This window comes from Enhydra lutris, unplaced genomic scaffold, assembly GCF_002288905.1.
Source record: "Enhydra lutris kenyoni isolate GAN:26980312 unplaced genomic scaffold, ASM228890v2 scaffoldscaffold5, whole genome shotgun sequence".
Lineage (NCBI taxonomy): Eukaryota > Metazoa > Chordata > Mammalia > Carnivora > Mustelidae > Enhydra > Enhydra lutris.
Genome location: NW_019154089.1, coordinates 43,580,723 through 43,604,041, shown reverse-complemented (window position 1 = coordinate 43,604,041; position 23,319 = coordinate 43,580,723). Strand labels below are relative to the sequence as shown.

The 23,319-nt window shown below is 38.7% G+C and overlaps 1 protein-coding gene across 1 annotated transcript; it reads left to right on the top strand.

Annotated features, from left to right (window-relative positions):
• Positions 1-14,371: 14,371 nt before the first annotated feature.
• LOC111141141 (mitochondrial ribosomal protein S30) lies at positions 14,372-21,663 on the top strand. Its single transcript, XM_022493490.1, has 5 exons — positions 14,372-14,958; positions 16,570-16,715; positions 17,837-17,942; positions 19,065-19,241; positions 21,300-21,663. Exons 1-5 carry the CDS (start codon positions 14,382-14,384, stop codon positions 21,569-21,571), a joined length of 1,278 nt encoding a protein of 425 aa, XP_022349198.1. The 5' UTR covers positions 14,372-14,381; the 3' UTR covers positions 21,572-21,663.
• Positions 21,664-23,319: the final 1,656 nt, after the last annotated feature.

Below are 23,319 nucleotides of genomic sequence, written 5' to 3'. Positions count from 1 at the left end.
TTTAGAAAAATGTTATCAATATCATCTTGCATGTATTCAATATTAAATTACAGTTTTTGAAAAGAACTTACAGACTCCATTTCCTCAGCTGCACACCCCAGAGCAAACTAGTTTTCAGTTTACCCCACAAATATGTTCTCACTAATGTCACTCATAGCTTCTTTGTTCTCAGATCAATTGGAATGATTTTTTTCTTATTGGAGTTCTCTTCATGGTTCAACACTAATTGGGATTCTCTGGTATGATTTCTACCAAACTACTCTTTCCAGACCTTCTCCCTACCTTTGAAAATGTCTCTCTTCCTTTGCCTTGGCAAAGTTTCTCTAATATGTCAACTCCTAAAATACTGGTTTCCGTCAAGGTCCAAACCACTCTCATCTCATTCTCAACAATGTCTCAAGGCAATCTCACTGATGTCTGTGGTTTCAACCTACCACGTGTTTATTGACTCCAACATCTGTATATCTAGCTAGTTGTTTGCCCTGAGTTCCATTGTCATATATCAAACAGTTGGTAAGAGGCCTTTCAAAACTGGATTCATCATTCTCCCACAAAAACCTTCTTTCCTTCACATTTAGAAAAGGATGCTACTATCTGTATTGTTTCCACTAGAGTTGTTCTAGAAGATTTCTCATTTTCTTTTATTTTCCACGTATGCGTTCAGTTCGTTTTACATCCAAAATGTCTCTCCTATAGATTACTCTTTCCACCACCACTTCAGCCAATTTGCTCAGTGTCTCAACATTTTTCTCTTGACAATTCCAATTCCCCCACTCTGACCCTTCACATTTATTCTTTGCTGTCAGCAGTTACTTTTCCATATGGCATAATTTCTCTGTTCATAGTTCTGCCATAGTTGACCATCACCTCAAAAATCATATGCAAAATTTATGTGGCATACAAGCCTTTACATAGAAGATATGGTCATTACAATATAAAGGATAAACTTGGGTCCCAAATCTTCAGCCCACGTCAAAGATTTCATGTTCTGATTACTGCTGGGCTCAATGAGTCATGGAGTCATGAGTCTATAAAAGAAGAAACTCCTCTGCCAAGGGCATCACTTTCTCTGTAGTTCATTGTGGGCACAAGTCTAATATTCTGTTTATTCTCCCATTGATGTAGAGCAGACAGGTTGGACATGAATTGTGCCTGCCAGGTTGGTCCTCTTCCTGCTACCTGTCTTCTTGTGATACCTCTGCAACTCTTCTGTTGTGGTTGTTGCATTGTCAGCCCAAGTTGTAGGCCAGAATTCTACTTTGGGTTAGAATTTTACTACGTGATCCGATATATTTAGCAGGTATTGACTCTCCGATGGAATAATATATGAGGCATCTATTGAGATTCTGGTAATATCTTAGCTTTTTTCTGAACCTCTTCTAAGTTAAATCTTATTCTGATTTGTAAAAGGAAGAAAGAGTAAAGACACATCCAATAAAGATAAATTAGAAATTGCAGGGAAGAAAAATGCCAATAGGATGCCTGAATGGCTCAGTCCGTTAAGCAGCTGCCTTCAGCTTGGGTCATGGGCTCAGGATCCTGGGATTGAGTCCTACCCTGGGGTCCCTGCTCAGCAAGCCTCCTTCTCCCTCTGCCTCTGCCTGCTGGTCCCTCTCCTTGTGCTCTCTCTGTGTCAAATAAATAAATAAAATCTTAAAAAAAAAAAGAAAAGAAAAGAAAAGAAAATAGAAAAATGCCAATAATGTCATCACCTGCTTTCAACTTTTGTCAACATTTTAATCGTACTTCCTTCCTGGGTTTTTCTGTGTCTTTGTGTGTATCTATTTCCTATTAGATCATGTAGTTTCTGCAAGGTTTTTTTCATCTTGGTGTTTAAACATATCTTTATTTCAAAAGCATTTTATTATTTTATAAATTTTATTTTAATGCTTTCATTGGATTTTTTTTTTTAAAGATTTTATTTATTTATTTGACAGAGAGAGATCACAAGTAGACAGAGAGGCAGGCAGAGAGAGGGAGGGAAGCAGGCTCCCCGCCAAGCAGAGAGCCCGATGCGGGACTCGATCCCAGGACCCTGAGATCACGACCTGAGCCGAAGGCAGCGGCCCAACCCACTGAGCCACCCAGGCGCCCTTCATTGGATTTTTTAATGTAAATGTACTACAACTTACTCAAACAGTCCCCTGTTGTTAGATATTGTGTGTACGTGTGCTATTTGCTCTTACAAATGTTTACTATTTACAATCACCAATTTCCTACTACAAATAACAAAGATTATATTGCCAGGTGCCAAGCAAGTTATTCTTCACATTTTTCCCTCTTCCCCTCTTTCACTTTTGTCCTGGGACCATTTTCTCCACCTCGGACTTTACTGAAGGATAAACAATGATTGGATTCCTGTAACCCCGAAGTGAAGGCCATTATTCAGGGCTTTTTCCCTCTCACACATGACTATATCAAATAGAGGAAGGAGAGGAAGAGGCGGAGTGGCAACTCAAATGCAGGAGAGAAAGGGAAGAAGAAGCACTAATTGGAAAGAGAAGGGAAACGTGTTGCTGGTGCAGAACCAGGGACCTGGGTAGAAAGATTCACAGACTAGCAGTCCGGGAAGAAGGACTGATCCTATAGGCAGTTCAGCAGTTCGGGGATCTTTAAGTATCCTGATAAGAGAGCAGGAACTTAGATCTGCTCCTGGGGGTAATGGTGCATGAGAAGTGAGTCTCTGGCCCCACCTGGGCAAAGCTAAATTTTTTCCTGGGAGCGGACAGCAGTCAACCTATGGTCATCTTTACAAGTTGTGTGTGTGTGTGTGTGTGTGTGTAAATACAATACAAATATATACAAAGTATATATAGAGATGGATACATATTTTAATTTCTGAAATTACATCGAGTCACTCCCTTTGAACTGTTATTTCTTCAAGGTCAGAAGTAATGGGCCTTTAGAAGGCTGAACCAAATCACCAAAGTACTCTCCTGAAAGGTGCTAACAATTTACTTTCCCACTGTGAATAACACACTTTGATGGCTGTTTATAAGTTATTTAAGATTATTTTAACTACTTGAGTTATTTTAGAAAAAAATAATTTTAAGAGCAACTCATATTGATGTGAATATGAAAAAAAAATCTAATGAATAATGAGAGGAAAATCTTTGTTTTTCCTTTTTCCCCTATGTTGTATTGCAGACAAGTTTCCATAAAACTGGGATGATGACTTCACTTGCAAAAGACATTTGATATATCAAATGCAGCCATATGTTCTAAATATAACAGATTACTGCCATGTGCGTAAGTTAAGGAACACTGTGTTGTGCAAGTTGAAAGAACATTTGAAATATATGTTTGGATTTCAGATAGTTCATATTGCAGACATGTTCATATTTCAGTGACAAAGAAATAGGATATATAGCCTCATGCTTAGGGTATAATCAGTTTGGTGGAGTACTAAGCCATATTAAAATCTGGCCCTGTATATAAAAAATTATGTGTATATATATATTTGCGCATATATATATATATGCATATGTATATATTCATGGAACACCTGGGTGGCTCAGTCAGTTGAGCAACCAACTCTTGATTTCAGCTCAGGTCATGATCTCAAGGTTGGGAGATCGAGGCTCCTGGCCTGCTTAAGATTCTTTCTCTAGCCCTCCGTGTGCCGCTCCCCCCAAAGTATATTCAGTTTCATTGGTGTCTTCCTAAGACGTCCTTGTTGGGGAGGAAGGACCAGAAACAACAGGCAGATAGAGAATAGGATGAAGGGAAAGTCACCAGTTTAGTATGTAAGGAAGCAGGGGGTCACTTCTAGACTCACTCTGAGTAGATGGTGAGTAATCAGCGCTTCTGCTCTTCCTGTCTTTATTTAAAATGTTCATAGTTTGTTCCTTATGGACCTTTTGATATTAATTTTGATTGGCTTAAAGATGTTTCATGAAAATATTATGTTGATTACTGAGTTTTTTGAGCCCCTTGAGTTTGCCCTGGAGGTGCAGGGCTCTGCATGCTTGCCCCACTTACTCTTTTCTCCCCTTGTAGTCCTGTCTCGGCTCAGGAGGGCTGCCTATTCACATGGCCACCAAAAGAGTTGGAAGCTCCTGCTATATTCTCCAACCAGACCTTTCCTTCTTGAGCTGTTTCTCATGTTTCCAAAGATTTCCATCTTTCTTACCTCACCACCACCAAATAAGTCTTAAAATAATTCTATTCCTAGCTATTCTTCTCCTAGCTAGTCAAAGACAAGATAATAAATAATCTTATGGCACATGAATACTGAAGGGTAATTACATTATTATTCTTAGGGTATATGTATGTGTTTAAAAAGAATACACCCAGAGATAAGATATCGTCTTAGTTGTTCGGGATAGAAATATATATTCTCCTTATGCTAGGGAGATAGCTGTGAAAAAGATAAGATTTTGGCTCTCATGGAATTTATATTATGGGAGATATATGTAGATACAAAGAATGGGGACGTTTCAGGGCACCTAGGTGACTCAGTTGGTTAAGTGTCTGCCTTCGGTTCAGGTTGTGAGCCCAGGGTCCTGGGATGGAGCCCCACTGGGCTCCCTGATCAGCGGGAAGTCTGCTTCTCCCACTGCCCCCCACCCCGGCTCATGCACTCGCTCTCAAATAAATAGATAAAATCTTAAAAAAAAAAAAAGAGTGGTGACATTTCATATACCTTGGCAAATAAGATGGGAGTGTGAGAAAATGTGTGCCTTATGCTCTACGGTAGGTGCATAAATTGTTGGTAACATATCTAAAAATAAAAATGCACATTACCTGTGTCACAGAAACTCCCCTCTTCAGCGTCTAGCCCACAAAAGTAAAAGCATCAGTACTAAAAATATTTATCACAGTATTGCTTATAATGTTAAAAAAAAAAAAAGAAATTAGAAAAAATGAATTAACCTGAATGTTCGTCCAAGAGATTGCCTAAATGAATTATGGCAAATGTGTACCATGGACTATAATGCAGCTACAGAAAAAAGTGAGTTACATTTTTATCTACTGCCCTAGAGCACTGTTCATATTATGTATGAGATTAATTCCCTTTTTATTTAAAACAAATCCTCTTCAAACAGAAAAAGAAATCATATGTTTTCTCTCTATATAAGCATCAATATAAAATATTTATAGCTTTATGAGCTTTGTGGGAGGCAGTGGTCAGGTCTGCTGCTCTGAAGCCAAGAGTAAAAGAAAACAGATTGCAGATAAACATATCTACGGCATTGCAATAAACCAGTATTGTTCATTTTTTCCCCTCCCAAAACAGAAAGTCTGGAGGCAAGCATCTGGGTTAGTGCATGACTTAAAGAAGATAGTAATGTCCCGACACACCTCTTTCTGCTACTTATCCATGCTTAGAATGGGGCTTTTATCTTGATGGTTTATGTCTTCCTGCATGTTCATTCCAGAAAGAAAAAAAAAAAAAAAAAGAGTTGGGGGGCAGGCAGCCTTTCCCTGTGAAGCTTGCCTTTATGATCTGGAAAGATTGCTTTCCCCAGGGACTTTCTTAGTAAGGCAAAAGTTGGGAAATGGGTGATTTGATTAATCAAATATGATTATTCTTATAAAATAACCATACATACCAGTGGGCAATCAATGCTTGTATGTAATAAAACTTGGGGCACCTGGGTGGCTCAGTCGTTGGACGTCTGCCAGCGGCTCGGGTCATGATCCCAAGGTCCTGGAATCGAACCCCGCATCAGGCTCCCTGCTGGGCGGAAAGCCTGCATCTCCCTCTTCCACTCCCCCTGCTTGTGTTCCCACTCTCACTCTCTCCCTCTGTCAGATAAATAAGTAAATCTTTAAAAAAAAAGTAATAAAACTTAAAAATTATGATGAGTATATTTGGTTCCTTGATGTGATACCTAAAATAATTTCAAGAAAAAGGATAAAGCTCTCTTTCTCTCTCTCTCTCCCACCCCATTTCTCTCTCTCATTTTCTCTTATATACACACATACATACATGACATTAGAATATTTACTATTATATATTGCACTATAGTGTAATATATACTATACTACTTATATACTATATGTAATAATAATGTGTGTGTGTGTGTGTGACTATTTCTGTCTTATTTTCAGCTGAAGCCCCCAAACAGGAAGTACCAGCTAACTCCATATTAGGTAAATTGCTAGGCTACCCATGCCAGGAATTGCAAAGAAGTTTACGAAACATGATTCCGTATTTTTTTAACCCCTCCCCTCAACCTAAAAGACAGGAGAGACTGAGAGGGTATGCCGGGAGCCTCCCCCACCCCAACCTCATCATTGAGGGGGCAGGAGAGGTGATTTTCCCTTATCTCCAGCTTAGCTAGAAAATGACCTTGTAATGGGGCACTTTGGAGGAGCTTAGTACTGGGCTTCTGGTGTTTGAGAACATACTGGACTGGTGCCTGTTTCACAACTTGGCAGCCTAGCGAGCAGGGGGAGAAGCAGCTGTGGGGAAACTGAGGAAGAGGAAGCCCACCCTAGCCACCTCCTACAGCAAGCAGACAGCCTAGGCAGACGGAGATACGTGTGGAGAGAACATAGAACTTTAAATAAAGTTCACGGCATTTTTTTTTCCTGTTTCTTATTGCATTGCGCTGAGCATGTAATTACACAACTAAGATATTTTTCTGCCTAGAAGCAACTGGAGGACTTATCTAAGATCAACTAGAAAAATAATAGAACTTGCCTTAAATTTTCTCCAAATGCAGGAAAGAAACAGCTTTTCAGAGCAAGTTTGAATAGGCAGTCAGTAACAAGAATAAATAGCATTTCACACGTCCTTTTGAATGTGTGTGTATATATATGTAGATCTTCTTACGCAGGAATAGAATTCTTTAGAAGAATATACAGGAGGCTGCCTCCGGAGAAGGAAAAGAGGGGACTGGGACTGAGGAATGAAGAGAGATTTTCACTGCCCATCTCTTGGACTCTGAGTTGTTTTCCTTGGGCATTTATTATTTAATTAATTATATTTTAATTATAATTTAATTAATATTTATAAATTTATAAATATTATTGTAAATATTATTTTATATTTATATATTTATATTTATATATAAATAAATATTACTTTATACATATTATAAATAACTTTATAAATATAAGTAAATATTTATAAATTTATAAATATTATAAAATTTAAATTATAATTTAATTAATATTATTTTTACATTGATTTTGAGAAGGCCACTGAACCTCTGCTCTGATTTCCCTTTGTAAACATCAACTATATATTATGTAAACAGGCTGAAAAGCTGCAAGTTCTGATCAACAGAATACCAATAGAAGAAGCCAACCAAGAAGTTTGAGAATCCTGTAATTAGCAGTTTCTTGTAAATCTGAGATGTTATCTACTTGTTAATCAAACTTATCTTGGAAAGTGAAAATCATGGAAGTATTCTCATTTTAGTTATTTTTGAAGTTGCAATTTTCAGTTATGAATATCTATGACCAACATACATACCTAATCAAAGCAAGAGTTATACCTCTATCGATAAGTGTACTGCTTACCTACCACCACCTACAGCACCAGCACCAACACCAACAACAGCGATGGGAAATACTTATACTCTTCAAGTTCTTAAGAAGGTACTTTGCAGGTTATTTTTCAACTCACCCTTTTAAGACAGATCATTATATGAAAGCTCAGTGCTCTGTGTTAATCATGATTCAAAGTATAGTCCCTAAGGAAAGCACCCCACTTAAATCCCACAAACTTTGGAGCTTTACCAGTGCCTGGGGTAAAAATTTTGCTGTGGAAACTGATAAATTTTGTGGGTTTTTTAAAATTGATGTACAAGCCTTAATTTCTGTGGATAATTGTCTGCCACATTATGCTATTGATATAGACATTGATCCCAGTTACTATTTTTTATTTAGTGAATCATCCTTTGTCATGATCATGTTTTCTTGTTGTTAGGTAGATTTCCAGGCCACTAAAGCCGGAGTTGTTCACCCATACCCACAGTGGAGGATCTATCCTGATTATAATAAAAGTTGAAATGTTCTTATTCCATGGGAGCAAGATTAGATAAGTAATTATTTGCTGTGGCCGTCAACTTTCTCCAGTCATCCGCACAATCTAAGTCTTTTTTTTTTTTTAAGATTTTATTTATTTATTTGACAGAGAGATAGAGAGTGAGAGAGGGAGCACAAGCAGGGGGAGTGGGAGAGGGAGAAGCAGGCTTCCTGCTGAGCAGGGGGCTCCATCCCAGGACCCTGGGATCATGGCCTGAGCGGAAGGCAGACGCTTAACGACTGAGCCACCCAGGTGTTCCAATCTGTGTCTTAGGTTTGTCTCTGGTATCATGTCAACATTATTCATAGGAATTCCACTGTGATCTCCTGTGTTGAATAGCTTAGCAGACTCAGAACTGTTTGACCATTGCTATGCTGTCCTATTACCCCAGTATTTCTGATAAGATTTTTGAGGCCAGGAGAAAATATTTAGTTTCCCTCATGTTTCTTATTTCTTGGATAGGAAGAACCATGAAGAACTAGTCAAAATAGCACACAAGCAACTCTGAAATATTCTTTTATACTAAGTAGTTATAGATGATTTTCATACTATTCTAATTTCCTATTATTACTAAATTGTGCATATAGTCTTAGGAAGTTGACTTTCTACCTTTAAAGAATTCCTGAATCGCTTCCGGAAGAATCATTCTAATTTACAAAACTATGGATGTAAACAGCATGGACTTCATGGTCAGAGATCATGGTTTAGTGCTAGTTCTGGAATTTAAGAGCTTGAGCAAATCCCTTACCTCTCACGAAGATCAGTGTTCTGATTTAAAGTATGTTGCTGAGGAAATTAAAACCATTGCCATATATAAAGTATTTGATACTCAGCAAATGTTGTTTTGCATCATTTACATATGTCACCTCATATATCCCTGTAACAAACTTGTCAAGTGGTATAATTAATCTAGACTAAATAAGGCAAGAGAAAGCGAAATAACAAAGCCAGATACCAGTTGTTTGTCAGATATATGGTTTGCAATTATTTTCACTCACAACTGCAGCTTGTCTTTTTCATCCTTTAACAGGGTATTTTTGTGGATTTTTTTTTCAAATTTTTATTTAAATTCTAGTTAGTTAACAGACAGCACAATATTGGTTTCAGGAATAGAACTCAGTGGTTCATCGTTTACATACAATACCAGTGCTCATTACAAGTGCCCTCCTCACTAAAGGTATTAACAGGGTATTTTGCAAAACAAAAGTTTTAATTTGATGATGCCCAATTTATTAATTTTCTTTTATGGATCATGCTTTTGGTCAACTCTAACAGCTCTTTGCCTAGCCCTAGCCCCTACAGATTTTCTTCTCTTGTTTTTTTTCCTAATAATTTTATATTTAAATTTAAGTCTTTGATCCACTTGGAGTTAATTTTTGCAGAAGATGGAATAGATACATCAAAGTTTTTTATTTTGTTTCAATTTTGGCCTGTCAATGTCCAATTTCTCCAGCACCATTTGTTGATAAAGCTAGCTTTCCTCCATTGATTATGGTCTCCAAAGCCTTGAAATCAAGTAGGCTGATCCTTTATTATTCTTTTTCAAAACTGTTTTAGCTAGAGGGGGCAGGGTGGCTCTGTTGGTTAAGCTTCTGACTTTGGCTCAAGTCATGATCTCAAGGTCCTGGGATCCTGCCCTACACTGGGCTCTCTGCTCACCTGGGAGTCTGCTTCTCCCTTTCCCTTGGCTCCTCTTTCCCCTCGTGTTCACACTCTGTCTCTCATAAATGAATAAAACCCTTTAAAAAAATGTTTTAGCTATTCGTTATCTGTTGTGAGCAAGAGTTCTGTGATTTTGCAAAAAATGAAAACAAAAACAAGAAAAACAGAAGAAAAATACTATTCCCTTTGGAGCATGATTGTGAGATTATGGGGGATGACCCATATGAAATATTTAATATAGTACCTGGCATACGATGTAGACACTTAGATTCCTTCCTACTGATTTTAAACCAACCATCAAAAATTGTTCACATACACACGCTCACACACACCTCTCCTCTAGTAGTACTTTGTGTCTTCAGTTTTCTTGAAATGTGTTGTATATGCAACCAGGTACGAAATACACCATTGGTTTAAAAAAATACAGACACACACACACACACACACACACACACACACACACGAAGGAAACAGCTCAAAAAGACCAGCCGTCACTCCCATCCACATCTGTACGTACAAAATATCCTGTTGCCATTTCCTTCCCACATTCTCAGCTTTAGATATAAAAAGCTCTGGTAAGGACTACAATCTACCAGGCGGCTTTCATCTCATCCCAATATAACAGAACTGTTCTGATGCCCAACCACAATAGGGGGGAAAAAAAACCCAAAAATCTGTACATCACACAACTCATCAGAACCTGTTTCTGAATAAGATACTGGCTACCACTGACAAAATGCAAGTGTCCCTTTTCATGTTAGCTCTCTGGCCTCCTTGCTGTTCCTCCCACTTCCCAGATATACTGTGGCTTTTGCCCTGGCTCAGATTTGTGCCCAGACATCCACATGGTTCTAGCCTTCATCTCCTTCAGATGTTATTGTAATGTCACCTTCTCAGGGCAGCCATCTCTGCCCTGTCTATTGAAATCACCCCACCCCACCCAGAATGATCTGGTCTCCTTCCCTCCTGTATTTTCCTATTGCCTCCTATCACCATCTAACATAAAACACGTATATTTGCTCATTTGATATATTTGATTGGATTATTTTATCCACTAGCAGGTAACCTCCATGAAGGTCATTTTCACTGCTATACCCTTTGTACCTAGAACAGTGCTGACATATAGCAGTCACTTGATAAATATTTATTGAGAGAATGAAGTAGAGACTGTTCAAAAATCATTGCTGAGTGTCATAGCTTTTGACTAGAATACTTAAATCTAAGACCAGCGGCAACTTTAATAGGGATATTAAATCTTTATAATCTCTGTTCTTCTAGGAGAATGTCAATCAAATAAACACATAAAAATAGATAAATTCATATTTCACAAATTCTTCTATTTCCTTCCCCAAATCACCTCCCTCTCCAACACCCACCCTGAAAAAGATGAGAAATCAAAGGAAAAATGCTTCTCTTGTCCATAGGCCTTCTCTATGTCTTTATTTGACTGTTCAGGCCCCAAATTTTGGAGACTTTCTCCTACCCTTACTCAACTGAGAATCTGTAACCACTCCCACTATCTTTACTGCTGTTATCCTTTCTGGCCACTATCAGCTCTTCCCGAAATATGGAAAATTGTCTTCTAACTGGTTTCCCTGCTTCCAAATTTGACCCTCCACAATCTTTATTTTCCAATCAGTCATAGTGTTCTGGACTGCATTGTGTCCTAAAATTCATATGTTTGAGCTGTAATCCCCCATGTGACTGTATTTGGAGACAGAGCCTTTATGGAAGTCATTAAGGTTAAATGGGGTCATGTGGTTAGGACATTAATCTAATAAGCTTTTCACCTTATAATAAGAGATATGAGTGAGCTCAGACTCCCTCTGCCATGTGAGGACACTGCAAGAAGGCAGCCTTCTTCAAGCCAGGAAGAGAGCTCTCACCAGAGCCCCACCATGCTGGCTCCCAGATCTCAGACTTCTGCTTTTAGAACCAGGAGAAAATAAATTTCTGTTGTTTCAGCACCCAAACTACCTAATACATGGAGTAAGTATTCTGAGACCTAAGTCATACTATGAACTCCTTCTGAGTAGAACCTTCTAATGGTTTCCTATTCCTCTCAAGACTCTTAAGAGCCTTAACAATCCTAGAAGCTGCCTCTGGGAACCTATAAATTCTGGCTCCTTTTCTTCCTCATGCCATTTCCTACTACGCTCCACCTCTACCATTTCCTTCAGGCACACTGGCCTCCTTCCTATTCTCGAAGCCACCAGGCATGTTCCCATCACAGAGTCTCTGCACTAGCTGTTCTGCCTGCTGGAATCCTCTTTCTCTAGATATTGACATCACTCACTCCCTCACTTCCTTCAGGCCTTTTCCGTAGTGTCATCTTTTCCATGAGCACTACTCTGACCATACACTTTAAACTGCAAACAAGCCCTCCCTCTGCAGAAGGTACTGATGATCCTTACTTCCCCTGTCCTATTTCTTTTCCATAACATGTACCCACTTTTAATAAATCATATTATTATTTTCATATTGTATTGCATGTTTCTTTCTGTTAGAGTATAAGCTTTTGTCTGATTCACTGAGTATCCTGAGCACTTGGTTCACTCCCTACCACATAAAATGCATGAAACAATTATTCACTGAATAAAACTAACAGGAAGATAACCTGAGTTTCAGTCCCAATACTGCTCTTACCATGCTGTATGACTCAGCTTTATATTTCTTTCTTTGTAACACAGAAATTTTGGATCATACTAGAAAGAATGCTGACTTTTCTCCACGGTCCTGGCTTGATTCTTTCTCACCAGTATGCTCTTGTGTTCATACTGTACGGTCCTGCCCCATCCTTCACTAAGCAAGCTCTTTCCTTTCCCAGGGCCTCCCTCCCTCGTTCATAATGTTGATAATCAGCAAATATTGGACAAATTGAAATTTCAATTTCAATTGAAATAATCAAAGTATAAAAGCAACTTCTGAAAACAGTGTTCTGGCTTACAGTGTTAATTGGTCTCTTGTTCTGATTTCTAATTCTAAAATCTAGGCTGGAATGGTATGAGAATACTACAATTATTAACCTAGGATTTCTGTGATGTATTCTCTAAAAATATATTATTTTTTCACACAAATAAGTGTCACTTCAATTTACGTAACATTGAGCGCCTCATTCTTCTCTTTGAAATACTGAATAAGGTTTAAAGATCTTAACTCTCTTATGCCTTCTTTTTGTAGTATTAGTGTCAAAAGGGTATTGAGATTCTGCTAGCAACTTCTCACAGAAGATATTGTAATGAGTTTGAAGTAGGTATTCTAAATGTCAGTTTAATAGACTTGCAACTTCATAGTTAAATTGCATCATCACTTCTAATATAAAGGTACACCTAAGTTATAACTTCTTTTTTAGCAACAAATGTTTGGTTTTCAATACCCTCGAGAATTATTGCAATAAATCCAAGTAAATACTTTTCCAGTTCCTAGCAGTAATAAAAGAGTGAGTCAATGAGTTAGATTATCTGAAATGAGCTTAAATTTCTAGAAATTCAGGTGTCTTTTTCAGCAGGTATTTAGTGATTACCCACTAGGCACAGGTATTGAATGATTGCTGAGGATTAAAAATATAACAGTTCCTTTCTTCAAGTTGCTGAAAGATTAGTAGGTATCAACTCATGTTGAAATACTGAGTTTTAATACAAAGCAAAATTTAAATACAATTCTTAGGTTTATTTATTTATTTATTTTAAGACTTTACTTATTTGGCAGGGAGGGAACGAGAGAGAGGGAACACAGCCAGAGGGAATGGAAGAAGGCTTTCCGCTGAGCAGGGAGCCGGATGCGGGGCTGGAACCCAGGACCCTGGGAGTATGACCTGAGCCAAAAGCAGATGCCTAAAGACTGAGCCACCCAGACACCCGTTTTTCTTATTTTTTTTTTTTTTAAATATTGTATTTATTTATTTGACAGAGAGACACAGCGAGAGAGGGAACACAAGCAGGGGGAGTGAGAGAGGGAGAAGCAGGCTTCCCACCAAGCCGGGAGCCCGATGCGGGGCTCGATCCCAGAATCCTGGGATCATGACCTGAGCCGAAGGCAGACGCCCAACGACTGAGCCACCCAGGTGCCCCCGTTTTTCTTATTATTGTGGGGTTTTTTTTCCCCCAGTTAAATCCAACTAAACGTATTGTAAATTAGGGGAAATTATTTATGTATCTAATTATTTATGCATCAATTAGCATATGGAATTATTTTTCCAAAGATTAGCAGTGGTGACCTATGAGTGATACGTGCATCATTTAACAAATAAGAATGTATTAGCAATAAAACATGTCAGAACAATATTTTCAATAAATTTCAACCCCAGGAACTAAGACAAGAGGTGGGATGTGCTACACCCAAGTGAAACCAGTAAATTTAACTAGAGTTCAACTAGAGGGGCTAGAGGTTCCGGTGCAGAACATTCCTAAAATGATTTTGGGCAAGAGGTCTGCGTCGAGGTCGGAAGAGCAGCCTAGGAGGCCTCAACCGGAATCCCCACTCCTCCCACCCAGGTCTGCGGAAAAACTACAGGCTCTCAAATCCTGCCTTCGGTGTACAGAGCCTCCGAGGCGCTGGAAACTTAGTTGGAGAGGGATCTGATTGGCTAAAAAAAATGAATGACGCAACGAATCTCAGGCCCACTGAGAATCGGCTTGCCCAAGCCTGGCTTAAATTCCGCTTCTGATTGGTCCTTACGCAAGAGAGCTGCGACCTTTCCTGAAATTAACCCCTGGGTCGGCAACCCCGAGTAAAGATGGCGGCGGCCAGGTGTTGCAGGCTAGCGCTCCGCGGGCCGGGGCTGTCATTGCACACTGCGGCCGAAGCCGCCGTCACGGGTCGAGAAGTGACCGGCCCCGATGTCACGGCGGCCCCCGTGGCGCGCTACCCGCCGATTGTGGCCTCCCTGACGGCCAAGAGCAAGGCGGCACGGCAGCGGCGAGTGGAGCGGTGGCAGGCGACGGTGCACGCGGCCGAGTCGGTGGACGAGAAGCTGCGAATCCTCACCAAGATGCAGTTCATGAAATACGTGGTTTATCCGCAGACTTTCGCCCTGAACGCTGACCGCTGGTATCAGGACTTCACCAAGACCGCGTTCCTGTCGGGCCTGCCGCCGCCGCCCGCCGAGCCCGCCCCCGCCCTGGACCTCGCGGCCCTGCGCGCCGCCGCGTGTGACTGCCTCCTGCAGGAGCACTTCTACCTGCGGCGCAAGGGGCGCCTTGCGCTCTACCAGGAACGCGAGGCTCTCGCCTCGCCCTTCCTGGATCAGCTGGTGGCCACCCTCATGGGCCTGCTCGGCGCGCACAACCCAGCCCTGGCCAGCGCCACCCTCGGTGAGTCTTGGGGCTGCGACGCCGGGCGGGGAAGGTGGGGGGACTGTTCATTTCTTTCTTTCTGCGTCGTTCATTCTATTTCTAGGCCTTTCGCGCCTCGCCAGGTGCCACCAGGTTTAGTAGCGGCCCCCGCACTAAGAATCTGCAGACTGGGTTCCCTCCGGGCCTGTGCCGCCACTTACTAGCCATACCACCTCCCACGACTCCAGTCTTTGGTTCCGCGTTGTGAAGGTCCGGCCAAACGGAATGGGAGAGCAGTGTTGGTCAGAAGGGGCTCTCGGCGGGCGGGGCGCACCTGAACTTGACTTTTGGCCCTTCCACCAAGAAGCTACATGACTGTATGTCACTTCATTAACCTCTTTTAGGTTAAAGCAGTTTTTCTCATTCTTAAGATGAGAGTTACGGTAATAGTACTTTCTCGTAGACGCGTGAACATTAAAAGTGATACAGATTTAAATACGTAACATTGACTCAATACTTATTAGGTGCCAAGCCCTCTTCCAAATTTTTATATATGCCGACCAATTTAATCCTCACAGTAACCGTTTATAGTAGGTAGGGCGGTTATATTGTTTTATAAATGGGAAAACCAACTTGAGGTGCAGGAAGGTAAAATGAACCTGGTCAGAGAGCCTGTAGGTGGTGGGTAGGAGTTCAGGATTCAAACCTAGCCATTCCCAGGAACCAGTCAGCAGCTTCTTTTAACTGCTCAGTGGACACGTGAAAAATTAATGGACGGTTTTAAAAATCAGTGTTCCTCAAGATGGGATCTGGAGAGAGACAAACCATAAGAGACTCTTAATCTCACAAAACAAACTGAGGGTTGCTGGGGGGAGGGGGAGAGGGAGAGGGTGGTGGGGTTATGGACATTGGGGAGGGTATGTGCTATGGTGAGTGCTGTGAAGTGTATAAAACCTGGCGATTCACAGACCTGTACCCCTGGGGCAAATAATACATTATATGTTAATAATAATAATTAATTAAAAATTTTAAAAATCAGTGTTTCTGAGGCATTCATTACTTTATGTCTACTGCCTGGTAGGTGTCTTAATAAATATTTATTGAATTAATCTACAGTTATTATAACTGTAGATGTGTGCTCAACTGAGTCCTGTAGTGTGTGTGCATGTTACTTTACTTCTGTCTCAGTTGGGAAGGAAGTGGACTTCAGAGAAGCCTCCTGGATTTTGACTACTCCTGTTGGCTTAGGAAAACTTGACTTTGTTAAGATCCAGATTACTCTTCTATAAACTGGAGGTGATGACAGCTATACATACCTTTGACGGTTATTGTGAAGATTGATTTAGTAGTTCTGAGTCCTATTAAAAACTTTTTATTTCTGCTGAGTAATGTTCCTGTTACATTTATTCTTAATTGCTACAGTGTTTAGTGTATGATTGGTGGCACAAGTAGACAATAAATGTTTGAGCATAATATTTAAGTCAGTCATTTGACTTAAATCATCATATAACCCAGACTCTCTTACATCAAGGAGTAATTTTTGATAATTTTTAATTTGCACAACTATTCTTAAGTTCTGTATTGCTGGTATTCTAATAATAACCAAATTTATCTAAATGATTAAATAAAATTTTGAATATCTTTTGATAGATTGCAAATGCCCGGTTCACTTTTACTGGTTGCGAGGTGAAGAAATTATTTCTAGGGGTCATCGGAAAGGTCGAGTTGATGCTTTGCGATACCAAATAAATGATAAACCGCACAACCAGATTCGAATATCCAAACAACTCCCAGAGGTAAGGATTTATTGTCATAGGCAGCCTAGGTAATGGGCTTAATAGAGTAAAAAGTATTGGGTGGGGCCCTTTCGAATTTCTTGCGCATACTTCTCATCCCAAATTCTTTTTCAGCTTTTTAACCTGTTACGGTATGTATAGTCCTCAAAGGTCAAGTAATCATTTTTAAGCAGGATTAAGGCATCAGTTTTTAGGACCGTACAGATCTTTTCTTTTTCTTACTCTAAAAATATTGGGCACTTGGGTGGCTCAGTCAGTTAAGCGTCTGCCTTCAGCTTAGGTCATGATGCCACGGTCCTGGGATCAAGCCCAGTGGGCTTCCTGCTCAGTGGGGAGTCTGCTTCTCCCTCTTCCTTTGCCTCTCCCACCCCGCTTGTGCTCTCTCTCAAATAAATAGTAAAATCTTTAAAAATACATATAAACAATTGATAATAGTTATGGTTGTGATTTATCATAGACTACAGTACCTAATCGTAAATCAAGGCATTTTTATAATTGTGATCTCGTCATTTTTTATATTTATAGTTCTTTCAGAGAAAATAAGTATATTTTGAGTGCTGTGTACAGACACGTGCACACGTTTTCCCTAAAGGTAAATATCTGACAGTAAATACAGGAAATATCTGAGGCTTTGGGGGGCCATAAACCTGTGTTGCAGCTCTTCATCTTAGTTCTTAAATAATATAACAGCAGTTATGTGAATGAATGTGCCTGACCGTGTTGCAATTAAACTTTATTTGTACAATCAAGTGGCTGGCTGGATTTGGCCCATCAATAGGTTGTGTTACCAAATCATTTGTCAAAAAACATCTCATTTTAAGACTTTGAAGTGTATTAAGAATGTGAGTTGGGATGCCTGGGTGGCTCAGTCGGTTAAGGGTCTGTCTTTGGCTCAAGTTATGATCCTAGGGTCCTAGAATTGAGTCCCACATTGCGCTCCTTGTTCAGCAGGGAGCCTGTTTCTCCCTCTGCCTGCTATTGCCCCTGCTTGTGCTCTCACTCTCTCTGACAAATAAATAAAATCTTTGAAAAAAAAACAAAAACCAAAGAATGTGAGTAAAATATGTACATTAGTACTAGTGTTGTTGTGAATTCATTTATGACGTTTCATTTTCTTGAAGTTTGTGCCGCTGGATTATTCTGTACCTGTCGAAATCCCTGTTATAACTTGTAAGCCAGACAAACTTCCATTATTCAAACGACAGTATGAAAATACCATATTTATTGGTAAGTTTTCTTTTGAAATATTTTGCCATCAATGTATCCGAAGGATCCTGTGCATATTTAAATAATTAATTCTTGATGACCAAAGGTCAGATAGTTTACAAGCATTGCAATTTATAAACTGAGGTGGTTGTAACATGTTTGGAAATTGGGAGAGAAATATTCTTTTAGCTCACCATTTAAAAATTTTACTTGTTTCTACTAAACTAGCAGCATTTAACTTTAAAAAATAGTTTTACTATTTTTTGTAAATAGTACTATTGTAATAGTATTTGTACTATTTTTACTACTAAGTTTTGTTGATCTGTTATGTAGAAAAAGTAATTTTTCCTTTTTCAGAAGTAAACCAGTGCAGAGCCAGATTTGAGGCAGTGATTGGCTTTTTTGTAAAAGTCTTCTGTTTGTGCCACACACTGTGGTAACCATTAGGAATATAAAAATTAATAAGGCCTGATGTCTGGCCTTGTGTAGCTTATACTTTTGCTGTCTTTTTATCTATTAATTCCTGGCTAACTTAAAGATTTTAAGAAACCAGCTTTATACTAATCCTCCAGGTGTATTTTATCAGTGCCTTCTGTGTCACTGTGCTCTTACAGTGTGAATTGTGGGAACTTTTGGTTGAGGTTTACTTTACTACTAAAGTCAGGAATATGAGCATTTCATGAAATATTGTCTCTCATTTTCCTTACTTGGAAATACAGTATAAAATTTTTTTTAAAATTAGGAACAAGGTATGTAATTATTACATTAAAATGAAAAAGGAGACTTTAATGAAATGTAGGTATCATTTGTAGAATAAGACAAGGAAAATACCATAGCTCCCAATGATGAATAAAAGGTTTGAAAAAACTACATAATAGGGAATTTTAAGAAAACTTTACATAACATTCTTTTGACTTATCCTGTATCATCATAGTGGACTTGATGATAGCAGGTTTACTTTCACACGAAGTTTAACTTCATTATAATCAGTGAAATAAATAACAACCTTCCTACTTGTGTATTTCGAATACTGATTACAGGACGTGTAGAGGAGAAAGGTGGGTTTGAAAGAGAGACTAAAGACATGTGCTCCAGATGTTCACATGCAGATTTCATCTGAAATGTTTTTATTTTACTCTTCAGGCTCAAAGACAGCAGATCCATACTGTTACGGTCACACACAGTTTCATCTGTTACCTGACAAACTGAAAAGGGAAAGGCTTTTGAAACGGAACTGTGCCGATCAGATAGAAGTTGTTTTTAGAGCTAATGCTATTGCAAGCCTCTTTGCTTGGACTGGAGCACAAGCTATGTATCAAGGTAAAACTGATTTTATGGCCTTGTTTTTGGAAGGTATGTGTGACATTTTAAGAATTTAGTGGTTTCTTTGGGTTAAGTGTAGGGTGAATCTTAACATTTTGAAAACTTGCAGTGACACAAAACACAGTTGTTTTAAAATTCACAATTAGATATTTTACATTTGCAGTTGGCAAGTGGTGTTTAAATAGTTATTTTGATCTTTTACTTTGACCACTTTTGTGTATGAATGATTTTTTTTCTGATGGCGTCAAGCGGGTGAAAGACTAGCCGGCTAAGTCAGCTCCTTAATGCTCGCAGCTTTCTGAAGCTGGAAAAGGAAATGCTTTGATGGGTTAAATTTTAGATTAAATCACAGTTATTCTATGTAATATCTTTAAAGGCTATATCCAGGATATGGATTAGAAGATTGTTTATTAGACATTCAGTAAATAGTGAATTCTTTCTAGTAACCAAGCAGTGTTAGACTTGGGGATGTAATGTCGAATGAGGCAGAGAGATCCTGCTGTCTTGGAGCTTATAGTGAGGAGAGTAAAAGATAATATACTACACATAAGGGATAAAATGACTTACTGTGTGCGGGTATAAATGAGATATTGGGCCGAATTTATTTAAATGGAGGAACTTGGGGTGGTCTCTAAAAAATGACATCTGAATGAAGACCAGACCTGTAGGAACAGCCTTGAAGTGTTTAAAGAAAATAAAGAAAGGGAGGGGGGGAATAATGGAGGATGAGATTAAAGGAAACCAGAGGCCATAGCTCAGAGGACTTTGAGAGCCCATTGTGAGGCATTTGGATTTTATTACAAAACCTGAAGTAATGAACTGTAAGTAACCAGATTGATCCTATATGAGTTCTCAGGAGGAATTTAATATAGATTTAATTGTTTTCTAGGCTCACCCTTTTTCTCCATGTGTGTGTGTATGGAGAGATTTTATATATATATATATATAAATATATATATAAAATATGTATATGTACATATATATATAAATATATACATAAAATATGTACATATACATATTTTATATATATGTGTGTGTGTGTGTATGTATATATATATATGAGCCTAGAAAATAATTAAATCTATATTAAATTCCTCCTGAGAACTCATATAGGATCAATCTGTGTATATACATATTTTTATATATATGTATATTTTTATATATATGATTTAATCTTTTACTCACAATTTTTTCCTTAAATGGAGAGAATCGGAACAGGATTAGACAGAAGCAGAAACAGGAATCTTTCACAAAAACATTAGAATGGCACTGTTTCTGCATTAAAAGTAATGTGCTACTTTTTTCCTATATTTAATTACAAATGCTAACAATGTTATTCATTGGCTATCTTCCTGAAGGCTGATAGAAAGTATGTATGAGGGAAGAACATTACTGCTTGGCCCTGGCAGTGGGATTTAAAAGTGTTAAAGCCAGTCAGTCTAGAGCAAGAAGTAGCCAGAAAATTTGAGTGGTAAAGGTATGAAAGGCATCCTGGAACCTATGACACAAGATACACAAGGCAAAATAACAGCAGCTCATAAAGCCAATTTTAAAAAAATATGTAAAGGAAGAATAGAACTTGTCTATGATACTTGATTGCAATGCTTAGAAAGTCCATTTTTTCCTGAAGGTTTTTTTTTTTTTTTTTTGTAGATTTTGGTGAAGTAAATGGCCGTAATGGTTATTAGGTGGTAGATGCCACTGGTACCGGGAAAATAAGTGTATTTGGACAGAGTTAGTACCAGATGTAGGGGAGATCTGCATTGATAGAACTTGCTGCCTTTTTTTTAGATGAAGTGAGGTAAGCTGTTGAAGAGCAAAGTTGTTGAGAATATGTCACGAGTTTGGGGATATCAGAAGGGAGGAAATAATTTTTCATGCAGAAATAGAATACAGGATTAGAATGGAGAAGATGAGGAAAACTTTGAGATCTTAAGGAATTTGTAGGTAAGATATTTAGGTTTTGGGGGATATTTAGTACCCTCGACTGTGTAAATGTTTCGTTGCGGTAAAATGTATTCTGTGTGTAAATGTCAGTATAACTCTTTTCTGTAGGGTTTTGGAGTGAAGCAGATGTCACTCGGCCGTTTGTCTCTCAGGGTGTGATCACAGATGGAAAATACTTTTCCTTTTTCTGCTATCAGTTAAATACTTTGGCACTGACTGCACAAGCTGATCAAAATAACCCTCGTAAAAATATATGTTGGGGGACACAAAGTACGCCTCTTTATGAAACAATTGAAGATAATAATGTGAAAGGTTTTAATGATGATGTTCTACTCCAGATAGTTCACTTTCTACTGAACAGACCAAAAGAAGACAAATGACAGCTGTTGGAAAACTAAGAAGAAATAACTGATTCAGGACTTTGGGAATACTTCAGTTTCACTGAAGGGAAAATAAAAGGAATTTTAATAATGAGACTTGTCAAATGCATTGTTTTGAGACAGATATTTCTTATGTTAACCTGTGATTTCGACCTCTCATTCTTCTCAGTCTACACACTGAAAGACTTAATTTTATTTTATTTTTTTTTTTAAAGATTTTATTATTTATTTGACAGAGAGAGAGATCACAAGTAGGCAGAGAGGCAGGCAGAGAGAGAGAGAGAGGGGGAAGCAGACTCGCCACCAAGCGGAGAGCCGGATGCGGGGCTCGATCCCAGGACCCTGGGATCATGACCTGAGCTGAAGGCAGAGGATTTAACCCACTGAGCCACCCAGGCGCCCCAAGACTTAATTTTATTTTATTTTTTTTAATTTTTTTAATTTTTTTAAAGATTTTATTTATTTGAGAGAGAGGCAGTGAGAGAGAGCATGAGCGAGGAGAAGGTCAGAGGGAGAAGCAGACTCCCCGTGGAGCTGGGAGCCCGATGCGGGACTCGATCCCGGAACTCCGGGATCGTGACCTGAGCCGAAAGCAGTCGTCCAACCAACTGAGCCACCCAGGCATCCCTGAAAGACTTAATTTTAAATAGAGTATGTTGATTTGAAGGTAATTTCATTCAAAATGACCAATTGGTGAGACCAGTTGAGCTATCCACAATACTTGGTATTAGTTGCTTGTGATTTTGAAAGGAATGGAAGGACAGTAATTCAGAAGTTTGAGAATAAGTAGACATGTTATATTTTTCTTTTTTGTTTTTAATTTTTTCATTGATAAATGATACAGTTTCAGAGTCTTGCTCAAACTGCTTTAAAACTGTTCTATCCTTGATAGAACAATATTTTGCAAATATGGGAAACTAAGGCCCAGAGGAGTTAAGTGATTTTTCCACAATTTCACTGATGATTAATAATATAACTGATGAATTAAATGCAACTTACGTTCTTAGCACTCAGAGGTAACATTAACAAGTACAGAACTGTTGTTTAGTGTCAGCACCTAACTCATGGCACAGGGTACTCAATAAATATTTGACCCGGGGGCACCGGGCTGGCTCAATCAGTAGAGTGTGTGACTCCTAATCTCAGGATCGTAAGCTCAAACCCCATGTTGGGTGTAGAGATTACTTAAAATCTTTAAAAATAAATAAATAAATTAAAAAGGCAATGTTAACATATTTCCATTCATGTTTTGCTCTATCCCAAAGATGAGGAAACAGGTTCACTATGTTTCAAAATCAGTTGTCAGATGGTAAAATGGTTAAATCTTGTTGAGAATTAAGATTCCTTCAAAACATTTTTAATGAGAAAAAAGGATTACCTTTGTATAATCATACTAACTCTTTATTTTATATAACCTTCTGTTGCGCATATTTAAAACACTCCATTAGGTACTATAGTCATATGACAGATAATCTCTGTTCTTACTTCCTTCCCTCCTGACCTCCCTCTCTTGCTCTCTGTCTTTCAAGACAAAGGCCACAGTTACATTGATCAATCCTCAGCTAGAAGCCTAGGTATTATTGCCATAGATGATTGCTAAACTGAATAGCATCTAAAAGACGTTGTTCAGTTCAGCCAAAGTCTTGCTTTGTAAGACACTGTACTATGTTCCATTTTTAGCACATTATTTTCAGTTTACCCAGAAAGCCGTGTCATTTCATACCACCATTTGTTAATTTAAGCAGTTT

Coding starts and splice junctions, on each gene's coding strand:
- LOC111141141 (XM_022493490.1), top strand. CDS start 14,382: ATGGCGGCGGCCAGGTGTTGCAGGCTAGCGCTCCGCGGGCCGGGGCTG. Junction 14,959..16,569: donor CCTGGCCAGCGCCACCCTCG/GTGAGTCTTGGG, acceptor ATCTTTTGATAG/ATTGCAAATGCCCGGTTCAC. Junction 19,242..21,299: donor AGCACAAGCTATGTATCAAG/GTAAAACTGATT, acceptor TCTTTTCTGTAG/GGTTTTGGAGTGAAGCAGAT.